This window comes from Myodes glareolus, chromosome 1 (assembly GCF_982192425.1).
Source record: "Myodes glareolus chromosome 1, mMyoGla1.1, whole genome shotgun sequence".
NCBI classification, from domain to species: Eukaryota; Metazoa; Chordata; class Mammalia; order Rodentia; family Cricetidae; genus Myodes; species Myodes glareolus.
Window position 1 is genome coordinate 131,318,939 of NC_142026.1, and position 22,694 is coordinate 131,341,632.

The 22,694-nt window shown below is 41.9% G+C and overlaps 2 protein-coding genes across 3 annotated transcripts in view; one reads left to right on the forward strand and one right to left on the reverse strand.

Annotated features, from left to right (window-relative positions):
• Tfb1m (transcription factor B1, mitochondrial) overlaps positions 1-22,694 on the reverse strand; it is a 38,797-nt gene that overhangs the window by 3,721 nt on the left and 12,382 nt on the right. Inside the window, exons 2-4 of one of the 2 annotated variants that reach the window (XM_048420190.3) lie at positions 20,144-20,236; positions 18,529-18,680; positions 11,572-11,691 (exon numbers count right to left, since the gene is read on the reverse strand). In XM_048420190.3, coding sequence (XP_048276147.2) covers positions 11,572-11,691; positions 18,529-18,680; positions 20,144-20,236 — 365 coding nt within the window. Of the gene's footprint in view, positions 1-11,571; positions 11,692-18,528; positions 18,681-20,143; positions 20,253-22,694 lie in introns of both variants that reach the window. The other variant, XM_048420183.3, reaches the window with a different exon arrangement.
• Cldn20 (claudin 20) lies at positions 6,525-12,230 on the forward strand. Its single transcript, XM_048420210.3, has 2 exons — positions 6,525-6,646; positions 9,404-12,230. The coding sequence occupies exon 2, from the start codon at positions 9,509-9,511 to the stop codon at positions 10,166-10,168; it is 660 nt and encodes a 219-aa protein (XP_048276167.2). The 5' UTR covers positions 6,525-6,646; positions 9,404-9,508; the 3' UTR covers positions 10,169-12,230.

Genomic DNA, 22,694 nt, shown 5'->3' on the forward strand with positions numbered 1-22,694 from the left:
ATCCTAGCAATAGTGGAATCAGATTAGTGACTGCCCTAATTTATCCAGTAACTGATGGAAGCAGATGCAGAGGCCCATAGCCAAGCACTGTGCTGAGCTCCAGGAGCCTGCTGAAGAGGAGAAGGAGGCACTGAAGGAGCCAGGGGGCCAAGGTCATGATGGGGAACCCACAGAAACCACTAATCTGAACTCCTGGGATTTACTGACTCCCTGAAACAACAGTAAGGGAGCCTGCATGGGACCAACCTAGGCCCTCTCCATGTGACAGTTGTAGAGATTGGTCTGTTTGTAAGGCTCCTAGCAGTGAGATCAAGACCTGCTCCTGGTGCTTAGCTGGCTTTTGGGGAACTGTTCCCCACTCTGAATTACCTCTTCCAGCCTTGATGTGGGGAGGGGTGCTTGGTCCGACCTCAACTCCATGTGCTCTGCTTTGTTCAAGCCCATGGGAGGTCTGCCCCTTTCTGTAGAAGACCAGATGGGGAGGGAATGGGAAAAGAGGAGGAAAGGGGAGCTGTGGTCGGCATGTAAAACAAATTTTAAAAAAAGTTACTAAATAAAAAAATCCAAACTATAGACCTCTTTGGTGAAGATTATGGTGAACAATTGTTGTGAATACTAAGTACAATATTAAATGTTCTCAATAACATTCCTTCCTCACCCTCTCTCCTTAATAACCTTACAACACTTTCCAACTGCATTCTGTAAGTTTCTTCATCAATTCCTCTAGTTACTATACACTTCCTGCAAACACAGGTGGTCTGTAGTTACAGAGAGCAGGAAAGAGGGAGTGGCAGAGATAGCTGGGACTTTTAGAAGGAAGGCACTGCTGGAGGGAGAGAAGGATGGCTCACTTTTAGGGTACTCCTGGCAGGAACAGGTCCTTAAACTGTAAAAGGAGAAGCAGCCAAGATTTACCACAATGACTGTCCAAAAACCATCCGACTTCCCACAAACCCTTACATGCCCATCTTTACCATTTATCTTGATTCTCCAGGTCTGGGAAGGTCCTAGAGCATCTTCTATACTTCACCCTGGTTTGCCATTCTGTGATCTCCTGGACCTACAACATTTGCATCTGCAGGCATTCCTGCCTCGCCTCTCTTCCTGCCACTTTCTTCAGTCATCTCTGATGTGTTCACCTGATTCTCCCCAATACACTGTCAACTAAGAAGTTATCTTTTAGAACCAGTGCACAGTCAACGACCCACTTGCATTAGATCACCTTTCAGCAGCAAAACAAAATCTGAACAGCATGCGATCAAATACAGCCTCCACCCAATCTGGAACTATGAAAGTGTCAGAACACTGGATGAGTCCAAGTGCTGCTAAGACCAAAGGCACACATCTGGGGAAGGATGATCCAATCTTGTAGCAATGTAGCTGCCACTTATAGAAGTCTTTGTGGATTTTATAAATTGGCTTCATCCTTACTGCTTAACATCATCCCTTTGCAATACAGTTATTGCTTGAGAGTAGAGGAATTTCTAATGCTTGCTTTATTTAAATAGCCCTAAAATGCTGACTATCACAGCATCCTACATAAGCTAGCAGACTTCAAACATTAATCTGCTGTTAAATAGGCATATCACAGCTGAAGGAAAATTCCCATTCACAAACACAATACTACGTGGCAGAACCCTAAAACTCACTGGCAGAGAGCTCAGCAATTGTCACTTCTGTTCACTTTCTCTGTTCTTTCCTGCAAAAGCAGCAGTCCTCTCCTCTCCCTCTCCTCCCCGCTCCCCCCCCTCTTCTTTCCCCTTCTCTCTCTCTCTCTCTCTCTCTCTCTCTCTCTCTCTCTCTCTCTCTCTCTCTCTTCAAGACAGGGTTTCTCTGTAACTTTGGAGCCTGTCCTGGAACTAGCTCGTAGACCAGGCTGGCATCAATCTCACAGAGATCCACCTACCTCTGCCTTCCAAGTGCTGGGATTAAAGCTGTGCGCCACCACTAACTGGCGCAAAAGCATTTCTTGAAATTACTCTGAGTGATGGAGGCCATTTTCTCTAAAACCACACAGGAAGTGTGGTTGGTAGCTATGGTAACAAATATAAAGTGCTTTTAGTTATAATTGAACACTTATTTAATACAACAACCATTATTTTTTTCTCTTGAATTTCAAATCTATTGAGTTAGAATAAAACAAAATCAGAAGAAAAAAGAAAGGCAGAAATAGAGGAAAGAAAGAAAAAGAAACTAGACATACTTAAAATACTCTGGCTTCATCGTGGCTCATCAGTACTGAGGGTGGGCAGGGTTGCTGATGCCTCCCTCCCTTAGAAGTTGGCACAGTGCCTTCTAATACTACGAAAACTAGTTCTCACAGGGAGGGGCTTTCAAGTCAGACCCAGTTTGGGTCGTCCAGCTCTTAAGTCTGAAGAGCATGGTGCCTTCAGCAATGGGGAGTTAACGTTGCATCTCTGAGAAGCAAGCAAGGGCAACAACAATAGCCTGGATTGTTTTTAGAAGACTCTAGGATGCCCAAGTAACAACTTGAAAGGAGGGAGGGTTATGCCTGGTTCTAGAGACTTAGGCTACTACTGAGGACAGTGACATCATGGCTGTCAGAGCGCCTGCTACCATACATTACTAAACCAGCATAACAGCTAACTGCATTCTAAATCTCCTGACACCCAGAGGAGGTGTCGCTCTCACCCTTCACAGACACTTCCCTCTACAACAGAGACCACTGCAGAAAACCCTAACTGCTCACTATGTAAAGAACAAGTGATCTTGGGCTTCCCAGCTTCAATGGACACATCTGCAACACAACTCTTGCATCTAAGGCTCAGGGAATATCTCAGAAGAGGGGCAGAAATATTGTAAGAGCCAGAGAACCAGGGAATCTGCTATGAGATTGTTGTCTCCCGGGAGTGACAGGGAAGCCTCACCCATAATCCCTCAATAATATGTCTGCTGAACAATACCTGAAGAGGCATACCTCCACCAGCCATGCTAACACGGAAGGGAAGACTTATGGCATCCCACAGAATGCCAAGAGCGGGAGAAAACTGTGGGCAGCCTTGAAATCATATACATATAAGCTACACTTAAAAGGACCGAGCAGACTGTATTTATATATTTAGGTATACTCATGTGCATGTGAACACACAACTGCACATGTGTGCATACACATTATGCATAACTAACAAAGAAAAAGATAATTTTGGGGGGGAACAAGAGGGAAGGTGTACTGCAGGAATTAGAGGGAGGAAAGGGCAGGGGAAAATGATACAATTGTAGCTAAATAGAGGGAAAAGGCCCCGAGTGGTTGTGTGTAATTGACAGGAGCACAGCCATGCCAAGGACCTGAACGCCTCAGGCTCACAAAAGTGGCAAAGCCTTCACCCGGTTCATGTTCTAAGGATTGGCAAAGCCTTTTTCAGGTACGAGTAAAAATGTTATCAACAACCGACCGTTAGCTAAAACCAGTGTGTACAGAAACCATAATCAAACACAGCTTCCTCCTCCCATAGGACTTCAACCTGAAACTGCTCCCTACAGAGACCCCCCCAGTGAGATTAGCTAACATAATGAGCCCACCCATCTCCTTACTAATGTTACTAAAGACTGGACGCAAAGATGGTATATTTTTTAGTAGACTGAAGGTGACCTTGACTACACTGTACATTCTCATACTCAAGAGTATTTCCTGACCTCATGAACATGCCTTTTCTTGAGTCTATTTCCTACACAGTACACCTGTTGCTTGCTTGCATTTTGTTTTTCTACAATGGCAGATTCCCAGGGCTAACTTATTTAAAAGCAACTTGCAAGTCACAGTCAAGGTCTTGTGTCACCAAACCCTACCAAAACCAAACTCCCATGGCCTTCCTAGTGGCCTTCCAAGTCCTTATTGACGTCGCTCATCTTCAGGGAGCCCAGGCTTCCTCTCCCAGAGCTGACACCCTGGCGCTCGCTGAGGCCATTACTGGTTATTAGGAGCAGGTGATAAGAAGGCAGAGGAGAACACAAAGTGCTGGATGTGCTGCGGGCCTATGGAGGTGAGTTTATAGGGTACTTAAGCTGCTGATTTCAGAAAGAGAAGTCGATCATCAACATAACATTTAAAAGACCTCACACAAGCTTTCCTTAGATAAACGAAAACAGATGGAACTACTCTGCCCCAAACAGACTTAGCTTGAGTAGTAAGTGGGGGTTTAGAGTCGAAGTGTGAAGTGGCTGTACACGCATACGCACACACGCACACGCGCGCGCGCGCACACACACACACACTCACACACACTCACACTGTCTAAAGGGGTGCTGGAGTGCACATTGTTTCAGAAGCTGTACTGGGGGCTGGGCCTTGTTTCCATTCCTGCGACTTAGTCATTGACAGCCACAGTTAAGTCACTAACTGGGTTTTCTTCCTTTACCTCACAGGCTGTCTGGAAATTAGATGTTATAGGTGCCTTAAACAGTATACAGTCTTAGCAGTTAGGTTTATAAGTGTGGATATTATTAAAGATGCCAAACCAAAGAATTCCAAAATTACTTGAGAAATTATAGTCCTGTTTAGAAATGATTAAATTTATTTTTGATCATTCAAAAGCAATTTATAGCTTAATTAATACTTTATATATTGAAAAGCAGTGATGAATTTTTCATCCACAAATACTTATTAGACCACACTATGACTCAGGACCATGCCCGGTTCAGGAGCCCTGGTGTTGTCAGGTGGACAGAAGGCCTTCCCTGTGGCAGGGCTACATTGCTATGCTGATGAGCCTCAGAAAGGCAGGAGAGGCTCTGAGCTACTTTAAAGTCAGACTCAAAACAGTGTTGAACAAATGTATGTTGTGTACGGAAACAAGGATGACATTTAAGATTTAAGTCTTACCAAATGGCAGGGAGTGTCAGCTTTTACATACACAGAGTACATTTGGGGAAGGTAAAGGGGACAGTTTTGCAAATCGCTGAATCCGGTCCTGTCAAGTCAGCAGATGGAAGCACAGCTTGGGAGTTCACGGAGAAGGTCTTACACTAAGGGAATATAATATTTATCTTGAACAGTCTCCGTGGACTTCAAACACTTCTCTTTAATATCCACATCAGAAGCTGATAGTGTTCTGTATTGCATTTCTAAATATGCTCCTCCTTAGGCTTCGCTCAGCAGGCTGTCAGGATCAAGGGGAGGTCAGTCCATCTACCTCTCTTCTGCTAGCTTAAGGGTGTGTTTCAGTCAGCCCCGGAAGGAGTCAACACCAGGCCCTGAAGGGAGTGTCCAGCAGTAATAACAGTGCTGTTACCGCTAGCGCCTACAGCAAAGTACACCCCGGCAAACATCTACAGAATGGTCCACATACTTCTACAAGATCAAGTCTTTAATAAAGGGCAGTACAGCTTAGAAGAATCCAGACGCTACTCTTCTAAGGGAGAAAAACAGTAACTTGCTAAATGCCAAGGTGGGAAAAGAAAAGCCGATCCAAGAGAACTCTGGGAAAATTCGAACATCTGAAACACGGTTTTCTCTTAACTTCTTTTAAAGCAACCACTAACATCTAACGTGTCTTAGCGTCTGTGTGTTCCTTGTGCTTTCTCGTTGGCTTTTTTTTTTTTGGTCCGATTATTTTTTTATTTTTATCTTATTTTTATTATTACTTCTATTTTTTTGTAGATGCCTGTTTGTATTTTAATGAGAGAAAGAAGGGTGTGGATTTAGGTGGGTGGGGAAGTGGGAATCATCTGGGAGGGGTGAAGGGAGGGGTAAAGGGAGGGAAAGCCATAATTGGAATATGCTATATGAAAAGAAGATTTTTAAAAACAGGTTGTAAAATTTAAAAATCTAATTAAAAGGTTATTTCTGCCTAATGGCTATGTGGTTTATAACCTGTAAAATTAAAATTACTAAGAAAGAAAGAACAGCTGAAGGGCCGAGTGAAACACCTGCAGACATGCCCACGGTCCTAGCTGTTACTGCCATGCTTCAGTTCATCACTTTGTACAGTGTCTTCCCATTCGCTGAAGTCCAGCTCCCACAGCTGTACTGTGAGACTCTCAGGGGAGACTGAGGCAGAGCAACACATCTGAGGGTTTACGGACCACACTCTACCCAAAAGCTGCAATTTCTTTTATTAACTAAAAATCTTAAGAAAAAATTTCTTCTGAGTGGTTCTTAAAAGTTAACAGTTTTGGGAGTCTTAGCTTCACACAAGACAAGGAGCAAAAGAATGAAACATGAAAGCGGCAGTCTCACTACCGTCTGCAGAGCGCTATCTGGCTAACCCGTTTCAGACGGCATTATTTAACTGAGGACACAAAATCGCATCTTCCAACACTGACAAAAAATTCAAAACTAAATTATAACTATGACTAAAACAGAATATGAAAAGAAAAGGCGGCCTTTTGTGAGCACCCAGATAATCCTCCTCTGTGCAGAGCAGCGTTCAGGGCTCAACAACTCCCTCGCTTCCCCGCCTCTCCTTTCTTAATTCTCCCACAACTCAGAAACCGAGAGGAGAACCTGGTATTTATCTTCTAGCGCCGTCAGCAGTTCTCAGCCGCATCTCGAAGGAATTCTTTATTTGTTATTTCCCTCTAACTTGTGGGCACTCCATGGGCAATACTCAGATCACAGAACCAGCCTCCTCCATGTGGCTTCTCAGCAGCAGACCCTGAAGACGTCGGGAGTTAGCGCACAGTGCAGGTAAGACTGGGATGTAAGGGCTACTGGCAAAGGTATGGGGAGCTTCTAGACCGTGCAGACAGCTAAGTCCAGAACTGTGGCTACTGCTTCATTTGAATTAGAAGGGACATATCTGTCTTAAAGTATTTTTGGTATAAATGAATCTTTTCTGGAAAGCTGGCTTTACATTTTGAAAAAAAAAGGGCAAACTTCCTTTTAGCAAGCAGCTCATAGACTGGACATTTCTAGGTTCTGTTCTCCATGTGAAGTGTTCTGGAAATGGGAGCGTTTGTCCTAAAGGTTCCAGTTCCCATTGGTGCCCCAGGCTTGGAGGGAAGGCCACAGTATTTCCTGTACTGCTCTTGTCACCACACCTCTGAACTAAGTGCTCCCTGATTCTCCACCACACCGAGGGAGCCTGCCATACAAACTACTATGCCTGTGGCTGGAGAGGAAACCCACGCTCAAGAGAGAGCGCCAGTGCAGTGTACCTGGAGCAGGAAGGAACCTTCACTGTAGAGAACATGTTTTAAACAGAATTCTCTATGCACAAGGATGTGAAGTCAGCTTCTGCAGGAAGTAAGCGTTGCACTAACTAGATGCAGTGTCTTAGTATTTACTTGCTAGCTTGCCTGTCTGCAATTTACTGCTGCCAGGACTTGTCACTTATGCTAACAACTGCTTGCAGGTCTGCATGACACTGACATTTAGGAAACATTGATGGAATGAGAAGGGCTATGATGGAAAAGCTGGATAGAATGATCATATTAAAACTTTCCATCAAAGCAAACATGAAAGCAAACATCAAAGTGATCTTAGGGAGTGTTAACAGTGACCTCAACTGCTGAAAAACTCCGGGGCCGGAAAGACTCTGTGAAACAGTCTCGGTGATTGACACCTGAACTTAGCAGCTAGTGTAAAACTGTACACACACATGCCTGGACTCAGTAGCTAGTGTAAAACTGTACACACACATGCCTGGACTCAGCAGCTAGTGTAAAACTGTACACACACATGCCTGGACTCAGCAGCTAGTGTAAAACTGTACACACATGTGCTTTTCCCTGCTCCCCCCTTAAGTTTTTAACTTTCTGCTGGTTAGAGCTGGGAAATCAGGCAAACAAAAGGATCAAACTGCCTAGCAGCACATACGTCCTAAGATCACTGAGGTTTGTACACACACTGACTCATAAGAAGGTAAAATACCAGACTCCTAAAATCATGGGATTGACAAAACCAGAATTCAGTCCAGGCAGAGGAAGCTCTGATGACCTAGAGACTCGCTTACAGCCACGGCAGGTCTGTGGTTTCCACACAGGCCTGGGTTAGCATCACCTAAGGTATTTAACAAGAGCCACCCATCAGCCTCTCAGTGAGAAGAGTCAGTCACCATGCTATCCACACCCTGCAGGCCGTTGTTTCCCTGGTGAGGAAAGACTGTAGGCAGCACTGCAGTAGCAAACACATGGCGACAGGAAGGACCAGGCTGACAGGAGAGAGGAGGAGAGCTGCAGCTGGCAGCCCCGCAGAAGACTGGCATGGGTGCTTCCCCTGAGCTCACCGACTGGGCAGAGTAATGAACCTAAGATTACAGCTGAGGCTTCCTTCAGCTCTGGACTCTAAGGAAATGAAGTCAGCCCGCAGAAGGATAAGGAAAATCCTACAGTCCCACTTTCTGTAAGGATGCTCAAATCCAGAGAAGTAACACGAAACCAAGAACCACCTCCAGCTATTGGAAGAGTGCGTGCATGTAAGAATCCTAAGTCAATGCAGCATATCATTAACAATTATTTCAGAAAGACAAAAACTAAGCCAATACTGCAGCACTCCCGAGACATTGCACTGTCCTCCAAGCAGCACACACCATCAGATGCGGTCACATGGTGAATAGGAATATGAACACGGAAGTAGGAAGCTGTTCCGTGTCTTAAAGCCAGCTACAAAGTAAAACAAGGGGTGGGCTGTTATTTTACCTACAGCCAACAATGTGGCTATTTCTGGCATGGACTTTCAAGATCTTCTGTTCCTGCATCTGAATCACGCAGGGGAGCCAGTTTCGTGGCTGAACACTTCTGGATTGTTAAGTGGGAAGGACTTTGGTTGCAAATAGAAAGGATCTTACATTCTCATAAGCTAGTGCCAGGGACATGATGGTAATAAATGCTAGCCTAGGTAAGGACTGTGCAGGACCCTAAAGTCCCTCAGTTTCTCCTTCTCCTTCAACAAGATCCTCGGGCACACATGGTGTGTGCTGAGTGAAGATTTAATCCAAACCATTTCTCAGTTCTTAACTTTGCTTATATCTATAAATTATTTAGAGGAGGTAGATTTAAGCTTTTAATTGCTTATGGTTTATTTTCATTAAAAACAAAGTTATTTAAAATGATCTACAATGCTAATAAAATTCTGTATCAGATACTACAGCCACAATTTGAAGTGTCTAAACTGCCTAACAAGGTATATAAAATGTCATTTCATAGACATTTTCAGAATACTTAGGGTCTTATGTGGATAACTACACGTATGCTCCAAATTCAGTACTGCTTGTGACGCTCACTCAGTAGAATGCTATTCTGTAGGCCCACTTAGGAACCTTTCTCTGAGATGGCGGCATCCTCATCTGCTCTCTGTGTGTGCACCTATGTGCATGTGTGCGTGTGTGTATATGCATGCAGCATGGAGACACGGGTGCTATTCAGGTATGTTCTGGCTCCTGTGTGAAGCCTTTTGTTTACTTATTCTCCTCTTCCTCCAATTCTATTCTGCTTCTTTCCCTAGCTTTTGTTGTTTGGTTCTCAACTCCACAGCATAGCTCCCGATCTGACCATGCACCACAATTAACCACTGGGATCTTCTAGGAGAACAGAAGTTAAGTATAACATCATGGCCTCAGCGGGTCTCCAGCTCCTTGCTTTCATCCTGGCCTTATCTGGGGTCTCTGGAGTCCTCACTGCCACTATGCTGCCCAACTGGAAGGTCAGTGCAGAGACAGGCTCCAACATTGTAACTGCTGTCGTGCAGGCGCACGGGCTGTGGATGGACTGCACCTGGTACAGCACTGGGATGTTCAGCTGTACCCTGAAGTACTCCATCCTGTCTCTACCCATCCACGTGCAGACGGCCAGGGCCACCATGGTCCTGGCCTGCATTCTGTCTGCTTTGGGGATCTGCACTTCTGTAGTAGGGATGAAATGCACTCACTTAGGTGGGGACACATACACCAAGAGCCAGATCTCCTTGGCTGGAGGGGTCTGCTTCATCGTTGCAGGGATCGCTGGCTTAATCCCAACAGTGTGGTACACCAAGGAGATCGTAGAAAACTTTCTAGATGTGACCATTCCGAAAAGCCACAAATATGAGCCTGGAGGAGCTGTCTACATCGGGTTCGTTTCCGCGATGCTACTACTGATCTCTGGTATTATTTTCTGCACTTCTTATATAAGAAAGAACCCGAAACCACGGATCTACCCTCCCAGGCTGCAACAGACCTCTACCTGGCAGCCAGAGAACAGGTTAGCATATAACCTGAAGGATTACGTGTAAGAGCTGTGCTGTGAACGTGCAGTGAGGCCTCTGGGAGCCTGCAAAACCTTATTAGAATGAAGAAAACGAGACAAAACACTCTCACGTTTAACCTTCTTTACAAAGAGGACAAAATATAAAAAATTATGAGGTACTTTAAAATGACAACAAACTACCATATACAATTACATCTGTCTTGAATTTATTTTCCTATTATTGCATTCATGTTTTATTTAAAATTATATAATTGAAAGAGGCCCGACCATATTAATATGGCAATGGGTGACAGCATTAATTTATTTTTAAAGATATATTTTAGATTAGTTTTTTGTAATTATAAAGTATAAAAAGTACCTTCCCTTAGTGTTGATCAAGGATATCTCCTATTCTGCCCTCTGGTGGACAATGCTTGAGTAGCTGATTTCTGTTTTAAAGCCACAGGATGTGGAGGAGACTCCAGAACAGAGGACCAGAACTCATGTACATGTTGCCCAAGCCATCAGCCCCAAGCCCCAGCTTCCATTCTAATTTACCATGTGTTATGATATAATGTATGCAAACTAAAATTAGATAGGATTCGTGAACTGGTAGATTCTACTGCAGCACACGAAAGCCAATATAAGCACAAACTAAAATCTGGCTCTTTTTAAGTACAAGCTAATAAGACCTCTGCTTGCTTTAAATACCCAGGGGCTGCTGACTTCTGCATCTAGAAAATAGATTTAAGTTCATTTCTCCAATTATTTATATTTACCCCATCCCAGTGAATCTCATAGTTAGCACTATCTGACTCTGTCACAATTTTTGTTTTTGTTTTGTTTTCTCCCTACAGGGTATTGGAGAAGCCAGATGGCCTCCTGTGTGCTGGGGCTTAGAGACATGCTCCACTATGCTCAGCTCAGTCATTTTTAAGTAGTACTTTTTTCCTCAAATTTTATTCATGTTAACAAATCACTGTGGTTATCTTATAAATGAGCACCTTCATTTAATAGAAGTAAAATAACTTTTAAAGTACAAAGAAAGTTTTAAAAATATACATATAAATTATGATATGCAATTAGAATATTTTATCAAAAATTTGGACTTCCTATTGGTGCAAAGAACATTGTAGGTTTTCCAGTGATTTGTTAATTTATTGCTCATAATACAACTTCTAAAAAATAAAAAAATTGTACATTAATGATTTAGAAAGAGAAAAGAGTGTTTACATGAATAAATAATTTTCACTTGCGTATTCAGAAAAGAGACAAAAATATGATAATTCCATTACTTAGTAAATTTCATGCTCTGAAGCAGTCATGCTATACTAGGACAACTGCAGGTAAGTTTTAGCTCTTACAGACCATTTCCTGCGAACTTCCCTCAGGGGAGCAAATACTGCAACAGTCACAGCCATGAACTCACACAAACACGTAAAGACTCACCTCTGGCTTGGGAACAAAAGCTTTTCCTGGAATGGTAAAGAGGTGCTCAACACTGCAGAGGTTCTGGGCCATAATGGAAAGGCGGCTGCGCTGTTTGCTTCCTGTGGTGGCTACAAGTCTCTATAGAAGGCCAAAAGTAAGCAGACAGTCAATCCCATCTGACTAGGCAGAATAGAGTCCACATCTGACTCAAGACAAATCCCATCTGACTAGGCAGAATAGAGTCCACATCTGATTCAAGACAAATTAATACGCTTCACATACACACACCACGCTATCTGACATAAACCATGTAAACAAACATCATTGGTGAGACAGGTTATAGAAATGTCAACTGTACCATGTATAAGCACTGAAAAAAACTCACGTCAACTCTATAAGTGACTGACTGAGGTTTTTTTTGTTTGTTTGTTTTTATTAATTTATAAAAATTTCCACTTCTGCCCCTCCTCCCAATACCCTCCCACTCTCCACCCCCTCCTCTTCCCGCTCCAGTCCTAAGAGCAGTCAGGGTTTCCTGCCCTGTGGGAAGTTCAAGTTCCTCCCCCCACTGACTGAGGTTTTCAAGCTACCGTTACATTCTACAACAGAAAGTCATATGTAAACAATTGTATGAAGAAATTAGCAAATAAAGAAGGACTATAAAGATGGTTTTAAAAGTGCTTCCTTAAGTATAAAAACTTTGATGATTCAAGCACCTTTGAAATACAGGCTGTTCTTGACAAACAATTTATGCAAAAATTAGGACATTTCCTTTTGACCACCCAAACACTCATTTTTTAATTGAACTTAGCAATAACAAACTTATAAATAAATGCAATTTGCATGAAAATCTCAATCATATTTTTAAAAAGAACTTCAATTTCCATATATAACATATATAAAATTAAAATTCAGATAAAAATTATATAGTATCAAGAATGGGCAAGACACTTCTGAATAATACCAACAATGCTCATGGTAGACTCACCCTACCTAATATCAAAATTAAGACAGTATTGCTACAAACAGAGACAGACCAACAGGACAAAAAGACCCAAGCACATGTGGGCCTCTGATACACAGAGATGGGATTCTCTTAACAAAAGAGAAGGACAGACCATTCATTACATGGTATGGGTGCAATTAAGCATTTACAGAGAAAAGACAAACTGCAATTGAATTAATGATAAATGAAAAACAAAATTTCAGTCTTTTGCAAGTAATATCTATGGCCCAAAGTGGAGAAGATGCAAAAGCAGAAGCTACAAAAGATAGATCTTTTTCTGTTAAAATTTTCAATCAAAACACTATCAAGACACATCGTACATTCAGAATGTGTTTAGAGGACCAAAGAATTAGTGGTCACGACATGAATGAGATTCCTACACACTAGGCATTACCAACCATAACATAAACAACCAGGAGATATAAGGCAAACTATGGCAGATCAATGAATTATAACCATTAACTAAGTTACACGTATAAAAAAGCAGAGATATACAAATTAAAACCACGACAATCCATAATTTCACAAATGGAACACTATAAAAAGGTTCGTCAAGGGCAGAAAGAATTAGATGCTACAAGGCTTCTATGCTTGGCAATGAGAGTGGAAAGGGCAGAAACTGGTATTTATATACCAATGTTGAACAATAATTTGTCAATAAAAGCTGAAGTTTTATAGCATATCACTTACACAAGAGAAGATATACATCCTCTGCAGCATTATGCACATTATTCAAAAAGTTGAAAATTATAATTCTACCAACAGGTAAATAGCTGTAATTTTGCCAACGGATATGAAATAACTGTTAAAATGGATAACAGGGATTACTGTTACATATAGGTTACGTCCCCCAATAGAGTATAGATTTTAAAGTGGCAAAAAACAGTGTGATATAATGCTTACATAAAAACGTTAGGATTTCTGTGTGTGCCCACATACATACCTACAATACAAACAGGAGATGTGTGGGAATGACAACTACTACTTTTCACACAGTTCGAACCCTAGGAAGGAGGGCTCCACACACACACACACACACACACACACACACACACACACACACACACACACCATTTGATATTATGGGAAAGGCAATAAAAATTATGTTAAAATAGGGTAAGACTGAGAGTAATAGGTTTAAAGATCACTCATCTTTCTAAAATGTACCATGTTTCTGTGTTCTTGAGCTCTGAAGACATCCCCAAACTCTAGTGATCTGTTTAGGATCAAGGTCACAGACACTAGTAACGACTGGAACACCCGAAGCCAGGCACAGGGCAGGATGTCCATGCTGGGCCACCGTTGGTGCTCCCAGAGCAGGTGTTGTTGGATTTCTACTCTCTGAGGTCACTGATAGGCATCAACTAATCTAACAGCTCATTTCCACTGCCACATCTAACCTGTTCTGGGCATGAAAAAAAAAATCATATAATTTGGCTTTTTAGAACTTTACCTTAAGAGTGGAATGGACTTTGGGGTGCTGGAGAGATGAGTCAGTGGTTAAGAGCACTTGCTGCACTTACAGAGGACCTGGGTTTGATTCCAGCATCCACATGAAAGCTCACAGCTATTCATAACTTCAGTATCTGGAGATCCATTGGGGGCCCTGGACACTAGGTATGAATGTGTACATACGTAAAAGCAAAACGTTCATACACGTAAAATAAAATAAATAAACTGAAATAAAACAAACAAGGTTTTGGCTGAGAAACTGAGGAATTTCCTCTGACATGTCTGGAGATCGCACAGCTTCTATGCCGACATCTCCTGTCCATCTCGTCACACCCCCACCCCACCCCCTTCCCATTTTAAGCAACTGCCTATCTGCATTGGCAAAGCAGAAATGATTAGGAAACTCAGTTCAAGACAATGAAGTGCTATAGCATGTAAGACACAGAAAATTGCTCCTCAGTATAATATAAAGGCAAGAGATGTATATATTCTCAAATAAAACCTACAGCCTTAGGCCCCCAAGTGCTTGGATTACATCATGATCCACAGCACCCAGTGATAAAAGCAGATCCTTAAAACTACAATTCAGCAAATATATAACCATGAAATTTAAAAATTAACCCAAAGAATTGACCATCACGGATTTCCTTCTTAAGGCATCACTAATACGCTACTTTACATTTGAAAGATGTGTTTCCAATGATGAATTCAAAAGAATTTAAAAATTACTTTAAAAAGCAAAAACCTGAAAAGGCTGGAATTATTCTAACTGGACTTAAAGCACAGTTAAATACATTTCACTCTGAGCATGAAGTACTTAGGACAGTTAGAAATGGGGGTGTTCTAATCTAGACTCTGGGTCTAGTGAATATCCAGAGCAAGTACACCAGGTTGTGGAGATATTTTAATTTAGAACAAAGCAGCACACAGAACTGTTAATCCATTGAGCAAAAATTCAAGTCACAGTCCAGGAAGCCTGCAAAGACTTTACATTAAAAGCTACCCTGAAAGTTACTGAGCTAATAACCATTTACATATGTATTGCCATTTTTATTTAGACACAGCACAGATAAAGCTATGAACACAAAAGTTCATCAATAGAGGAGTTTTTTTTTTAAACAATAATAGGTCTGGACACTGAATGAGTCAAGGTTTCAGTAGAAGATAACCATTAGCCCTTGAGCTTTAAAAGTCACTAAGGACAAGAAAACAATCCATGACAGAGTTTCCAAGAAGAGTATTTCTTTTACTTTTGTCTGTTCTGTTATTTATCTAAAATAATTATAAGTAGAAAAATTACAGTTGTTGATATGGGATTTCCCTCTGTATGCTGTGATTACCATTAATGAATAAAGAAACCATGGCCTGTTGATAGGGCAGAACTTAGGTAAAGGAGGGAAACTAAATGGAATGCTGAGAGAAAGAAGGAGGAGTTAGAGAGAAGCCATGTAGCTGCCAGAGACGGACACTGGAACTTTACCGGGTAAGCCACAGCCATGTGGCGATACACAGATTAATAGAAATGGGTTAAATTAATATGTAGTAGTTAGTTAATAAGAAGCTAGAGCTAATGGGCCACGTAGTGATTTAAATAGTATAGCTTCTGTGTGATTATTTCGGTTCTGGGCAACTGGGACGAACAAGCAGCTCCCTCCAACAACTTGTATTTGTGAAGTTACAATGTTGGGCCAGGGACAATGAACGTTATGTCATTAAGAGAGTGGTGACATCTTCCCTACTAGGGATGCAGCCACAACCATCCAATTCTCCAGGAAATGTCGGACCCACTTAAAAACCCACAGGCCCAACACAACTTGAACCTCGTGACTCTACTAGGAAACAGAGGACCTGTGTTCTAGTTCAAGTGCTGCCCAATCCACGAGACAATAAAGCCAGTCAGTTTTCAGTATACAGAGAGTTCAGATGAGGTTTGTTAAGCTCTACCTACTGCGACACAGTCTTGACTCCTTTTCTGAGATGTAACACCATTTAGATGCCTTTTAATGCATCCAGAGTGAATTCTTATGTTTACATCCTATAACCCTAGAGGAGAAAATAAGAGGAGGGCACTTACGGATTCTGCTTTATAACTCACAACAAAGTCAAGGTTAAAAATGCTCTTCGTTGCTAAAATCTAGAATATTACACACAGGATTGTGATCCAGAGCAAACAGGATATGTAAGACGATGGCACTACTCAGTCTTCCCTCGCGACTCTCAGTAAAAATGTGACATCAGTCGAACGGACCAGTTACCCACACTTCTAATGCATTCCATAAATTACAGACTTGCTATGAATTCAATATTCATGTAAAAATATAACTAAAATTAACCTTTGCTGAAGAAAAATAATTGCCTATGGTGAAGTCAAAACAGCACTATCATTAAAACTCCGAGCTGCCAGCTGAGTCACTGCAAACATGACTCCACTACTCCACTCCACTCCTCCGCTCTTTCCTCAAAGAAGTGAGAGCTCAACGCTTGCCTCTCTATTGTGTTGTTCAAGAACAAAAACACCAGATAATCAGAGCAGCAGGAGGAAGCAAATCTACTGGTGTGGCACGATCAGAACTCTACCCACTAACCGTGTCCTCTGCCCTAACTGTGCCGTTCACTGCTTCACTCTCATCAGGATTTCATACTCTGTTCACTTAGCAGTAATTCAGCCTTAAACTTTCTCAAACTGGTGTAACTGTTTCTTCATCACATGCAAATATGACATGTATTTGGTCAAATTAATCTGTCTCAACTGACCTGACCCAACCTGAGGGCTCTTCCTAAGGACCCCTCCCTATCCCCCAGAGTCTGCTGCTCCTGGGACATCTCAGCATGTCCCTGACGTCTCTAATCAGAGCACAGCTTTCTGCAGAGTACTTCTGACAAGAGACTTCTAAAGAGCAGATGGTAATTAATAAACAGGGCTGGAATTTATATGCTAACAACAGTAAAATAGAGCTTGCTTTTACTATATGCGAAAATCAATCCCAAGTGAACAGAAATACCTTCACAATCAAGACATAAAATGATTTACTCAGATATGAAACAACCACAAATTAAAAATTAAGAATGTCTGATCGTCAAGAAAGGAGATCAGTGGGAAAGTGGAGAAAGAGCAGGTAATGGGGTGTGTCTGTGTGTGAGCAGAATCAAAGCACACATGTGTGTGTGAGTGTCACAGTGAAGTCCGTTATTCTGTATAATTAATACATGTCAGTAAAAAAGTTAAAGAAAAATAAAAGTCTAATTCTCAAGCCACTGTAAAAAGACAATGACGATATAAGCACAGAGAAAGGCCATCTGCAGTCCACTGCACTGGTACAGGGAACACCAGCAAACAGAAGACGATCCAACAGGAAGATCAGCAGTTCAGTGTAAAACACTCAAGTGACCCCAGCTACAATGCTGCCCATTTCATTAAAACTCAGCACAATACACCAACATCCCTAACCAACATCCTAGATTAATAAAAAATGTGTAGGTCTAATAAGACCAGGAGCTGGCAAAAATAGGGAGCGAAATGAACTCATGTACACACTGTTACATCAGGAGTATACAGGCCTGATGACTCACAAAAACGGTAAAGCATTACCTACCAAGACTGAAGCTCTTGTGTACATATCTTGTCCCAAACTGACCCTTGCGCCTAAGAACTTTCCAGGCAGTTTTGTCACAATAGTAAAGCACTGAGATGACCCCGGGGTCCCCAGCAATGAGACCGGACAGATTGAGAGAGTGAAAGCGCAGCCAATGCAGAGAGCAATATAAATAAACGATGACTATGAGCACATGTGTGACTCCTAAGATATTTACAATAAACACACATTGTATGACTCCTTTAAAATGGAGCCTAAGAGTGGACAAACCTAAAGCACACAACACACATGGGTACAAGAATTATCAAGAATATGGAAGGAAACAACTTCAAACTCAGTCCTTATTACCTTGGTAATGGGGAGATGCAGTCAGAGTGAGTTTGCAAGTGCAGATCTGCCCTTGTCCACCCTGGAGATTCACGTTGTAAATTCAGAGCACTCAGGCCATGAAAATGCAGGCTCAGCAGGCACCAACTGAGGTGTGTGTGTGTGTGTGTGTGTGTGTGTGTGTGTGTGTGCATGCACGCACGTGCGGTGGGGTGGGTAATCAGGTGCCAAATTTATCTAACTGTCATCCTAAGGATTACAGAGGATCAATTTTAAGATGGCACAGCCCACTCTCAACATATGAATGTAAAATCAACATCTTGCGGCTTTCATCTCTCCTGGGTTTTGTCTACAGTGCAGGCCTGTGCTGAACACACTGTTTTTGCTGGCTGTCGGGTATAACTCGAGGTCTCCACTGGGAGCATCTAGTGGTCCTGTCTGCTATCTTCACTACATGTCTTAACTTTTGGATGTGTTTTTCCACGTGTAATGGAAAAGCATTAACTTAGAAAACACAGCCAGTAAATAAATACAAAGTAGTATTTGGTTTGGAAATTTGATCATACAATGAAATATCCAGAAAAAGAGAAGACTGACCTCAGCTACCTCCTTTTGAAATGTTAACGTCATCTGGGTTCTGCCGTAGGTGAAGGGTCCGTCTCTAAGAGAGATGTTTTCAAGCCACTTGATGATCAGGGGAGTCGAGACACTGAACGGCAGATTTCCAATGATATGTACATTTGGAGGATCTGTTTGGTTGGGAGAGAAGACAATTTGGAATGAGTACATGAACATATTCTGAGTATGATCTTAATAGCTTCATTGACATTTAAGTATGATAATCAAATAAAGGCAAATGAAAAGACACAACTTGGCATTTTTCAGTTCTCTTAAAATGTATTTTTTCCACAATTAGCTTTGCATTTATAGATGAAAAAGTTCTAGAAAAGTTCATAAAATGAGGTTTTGAAGGAAAAGGCAATTTTCTTTAAATACACTGAGTTTAAAGTACCTGTGGGGTTTGCTAGACCCAGGAGGGGTACAAGCTGAGCCTAAAATTTGAATGCTTGAAATACTTAGGTGGGAAGTAAAACCAAAGGAATAGGTAACCTAGGCAAATCCTTAGCAAGAGAAGACGTCGCAAAAGAAACATCTCGGTATTGAACAAACAAGTGGGCTAGAAAACAAAAACAAATTCCAACCCTCAAACCACTGACAAACAACAGTTTCCAAAGGCCGAGGAGAACGGTGGAGCCCAACAACCATGGAAACATCAAGGTGAAATATGACACTAAATGGATGAACCAGAAACGTGGCTGTGGTCCTACTGGGGGGGGGGGGGCTCTGTGCTGAGAAGTCACTGACTAGAAATAAGAGTTACTCTGGAGGAGCCTGACCCTGGGAAGACCAGACACACAGGAGCGGCTAGATCTGCAAAAGCCCTTCCATTTATTCTCAAGAGTTTCTGCTAGCAGTCCACAGGCCCTATATCATCTGCATTTCTCAGGAGACTGCAGGTTCCTAGTAAACATCTGTCCTCGAAGGAGGAGCACCTTGGCTGGTCAGAGTCACTACTATGAAGGCAAAGGAAAAAGAGATAAAGGTCTGTGAGGGGTCTGGCTTACATTTGAAAAATAGTTACCAATACTTGGTATACTGTCATAAAAATACAAAGTTTATTTGCATAGAAACTACAACTTGAATACTTGAAACAAGGAAATTAGAATTAGGAAAAACTCAACAAGGTATGGTAGTACATGCCTGTAATGCCAGCACTTGTAGGCTAAAGCAGGAGACTTCTCAAGTTCAAGATCAGCCTGGGCTCTATATAAGGAGTGACCACCCTTGGCTAAAGCATGAGACCCTGTCTTAAAAAAAAAAAACTAATCAGAAAAACCAACCATATTTTGTAAGCAGGAGGGGAGTAGGGAAAAAATGCATAGCACATTCTTATCCAAATAATTAAAATGTGAAGGATTTAATAAGAAAAGAAAGAAGGAAAGCAGAGAAAATTACAATGCACATTATTTAATTCTGCTTAGGTAGTTTTCATATAAATATGTAAAAACAGCACTTTATTATGATAGGTGACAGCTGAAACAAATATCTGTGATATGACCAAAACAAAACCAAACACAGACATGTATACCCCTACCACTTCCCCCCAAACAAACGAACAAACAAACAAACAAACCCACCCAGAGGCACTTACCATCCTCCCAGGGTCTCCTAATGTGCTCTGGAAAAGCCTTTTCTACCTTGTATGTCAGCACATCTCCATGGACAATCCTCAGTTTCCCAGGTGCTGCATCAGAAAGCATCTAGTTTACAAAAGGTCAATAAAATCAGCTCATAAACTTCAGGGCAGCAAAAGCACTTAATCGCTGGGAAAAGCAAACACTAGGTGAACCAACAGGACACTGTGCCCAGCGTAACCACTGTGTTTCCGCTTATCACAACGAGGGGAAGGTATAGTGGCAGAGACTAGTGTGACAGCTTAGGATTTAAAACATAGCATACCAGTCTAACCTGACAGTCAGAATGACTTGTGTTTCTGCATGGTCAGAGTTAATATAACACACTAAGAAACCTTAGAGTGAAATACTGAGAAACAAGAACAAAGTATATGAAAATGAGTTAAGTCAACTGAGCCTGCAAAGCAAATGTACACACAAGAATCTGCATGTAAACCAAACTTTTAAAGGACTCTTTGAGTACATTCAAACTAAGTAGACAGTCCCTTGCTATGCCAGGTAGCACCTGACATTCTGAGACACTCTCTGACCACTGCATCCTTGCTTTCCCGAACGGCAGTCACTGTCACTTGAACAGTCCTGCACGCTTCCACACCAGTTACTGCTCAGCTATTTCTATTTCCAATAGTCTGTTTCCTTTTCTTCTTCAGTCTTTCTTAACACAAAAGACAACAACAAGGACTTGGGACTTAGCTCAGTGATAAAATACTTGTCAGAAATACAATTCTGTGCATTCCACTCCAGAGCCACTAAACCAAACTAAAAACAACAGAACCTTAACACTCTTAGGCCTTTCCTCCTTAACTTCAGTCCCTCACATCATATACTAAAAGCCAGCCTTTAGCTTAAACGAGCACAAGGCTGAGTCGAACTGCGTGTGAAGTCCCCCTGCATCCAATACAAAACTTACTTCTTGATATCCTAGGTCAAGTAAAAACCATGCAGTTGAAGACACCCATTGTTCCCACTGTCTCCGACTCTTTTACAGGCCTTTGGGACCCAATTCCCCATACTGGGTCTCCTTGCCCAACCTTAACACATGGGGAGGTCTGTAGTCTTCCTACAACTTGATACGCCATGTTTTGTTGATACTCATGGGAGACCTGCCCTTTCCTAAACAGAGGAGTGGATTGGGGGATGGGAGCAGAGGTGAAATTGGAGGAGGGACTAGGAGGAGTGGAGGGAGGGAAACTGTGGCTGGGTTGTAAAATAAATAAATTTATTAAAAACAAACAACCGTGCAGTCCTGAGCTTACCATGCTAAAAACACAGGACTGACAGTCAGTGAGAAGCGTCACTGCTGAGGCAGACTTCGTGAAAAGGGTGACCCCCTCACCACACTGCACACTGTCTCAGTTCACTGCTCGGGGTATCCAGGCTCCAACTCAGTTGCTGAAATTTGAGAAATGGCATAGGGCTTTGTAGGGATGACCAACGAGTTCATGGAGAATTCTGCCTCTTGACTCTTCTTCCCTCATGTCCTTAAATCTTCCCTCCCTCACCCCCAACACTTTCCTTCTGTCCATTTCAAACAACTGCTAGGAAGGTTGAAAGGGGCCTCATGGAAGCCAGAGGGAGACTCTTTCCCCTCGGCTTTATCCTGTGTCAGAGAGGAGACCTGAGCCAGGATATAACACATTGCTTCCATGTCTGCTCACACTGTGCCACACCCACAATTCTTGACAGCACTTGTAACATGCTACGGCAGCCGCACACGTGTAGGTCTCTCTCTTTAACAAGTGTGCTGCTTAAGGGAAGATCTATTTCTTGCCTACTTGATAGAGTTCACAGCGACAGCACTGCACAGCAGGTGCAAACACGCCTTTAATAAGCAAAAGAGCGCACACTACTGCACAGCATCCACGAAGCTGGAGCGACTGCAGACACGGCTCTCAAAATCTGTGGGGCAGAGGAATCTGCAGAGATTTACGTTATCAATAAGTGAGGCAAGATTCTACAACAGTGTGAAGTGCAGAGGTGGAATGCCTGTTTTAGTAAGAGGGGGCATTTTAAATTTAGGATAGTTAATTTGACATGATTATTTATCAAAAGTAATTGCATACCTCTGACATTAATACACTCAGAGATTATCTTAAGCCACCATGGTTTGATAAAATTTAGCTCATCAGTTTCACATAATATGTTGTAGAAAACAGTTATTTTAAGACACTAAAAACTGAGAGTTGTTATGGGATATTTGATAACTGTATAAACATAGTAAATTTAATGCTAACATTTACCAATAATAGAGAAGGCTAAGTTTTTTTTCTGCAATTATGCTTCACATAATTAAAACAAAACAAATTAGCATATCAAAAAAGAAAGAGGCAGAACTGAAAGCTTCTGTTACACAACGTCAACATATAATATAAAAAGTAATTAAGTAATTAGTAATTACAACTAAAGCAAAACAATGTAAACCTGCCTCTTTGGTATTAATTAAAACGCTCTGATAACTGTTTGAAATGTCATCTTTCCACGCTCTCACACACACAACTACACACTAAG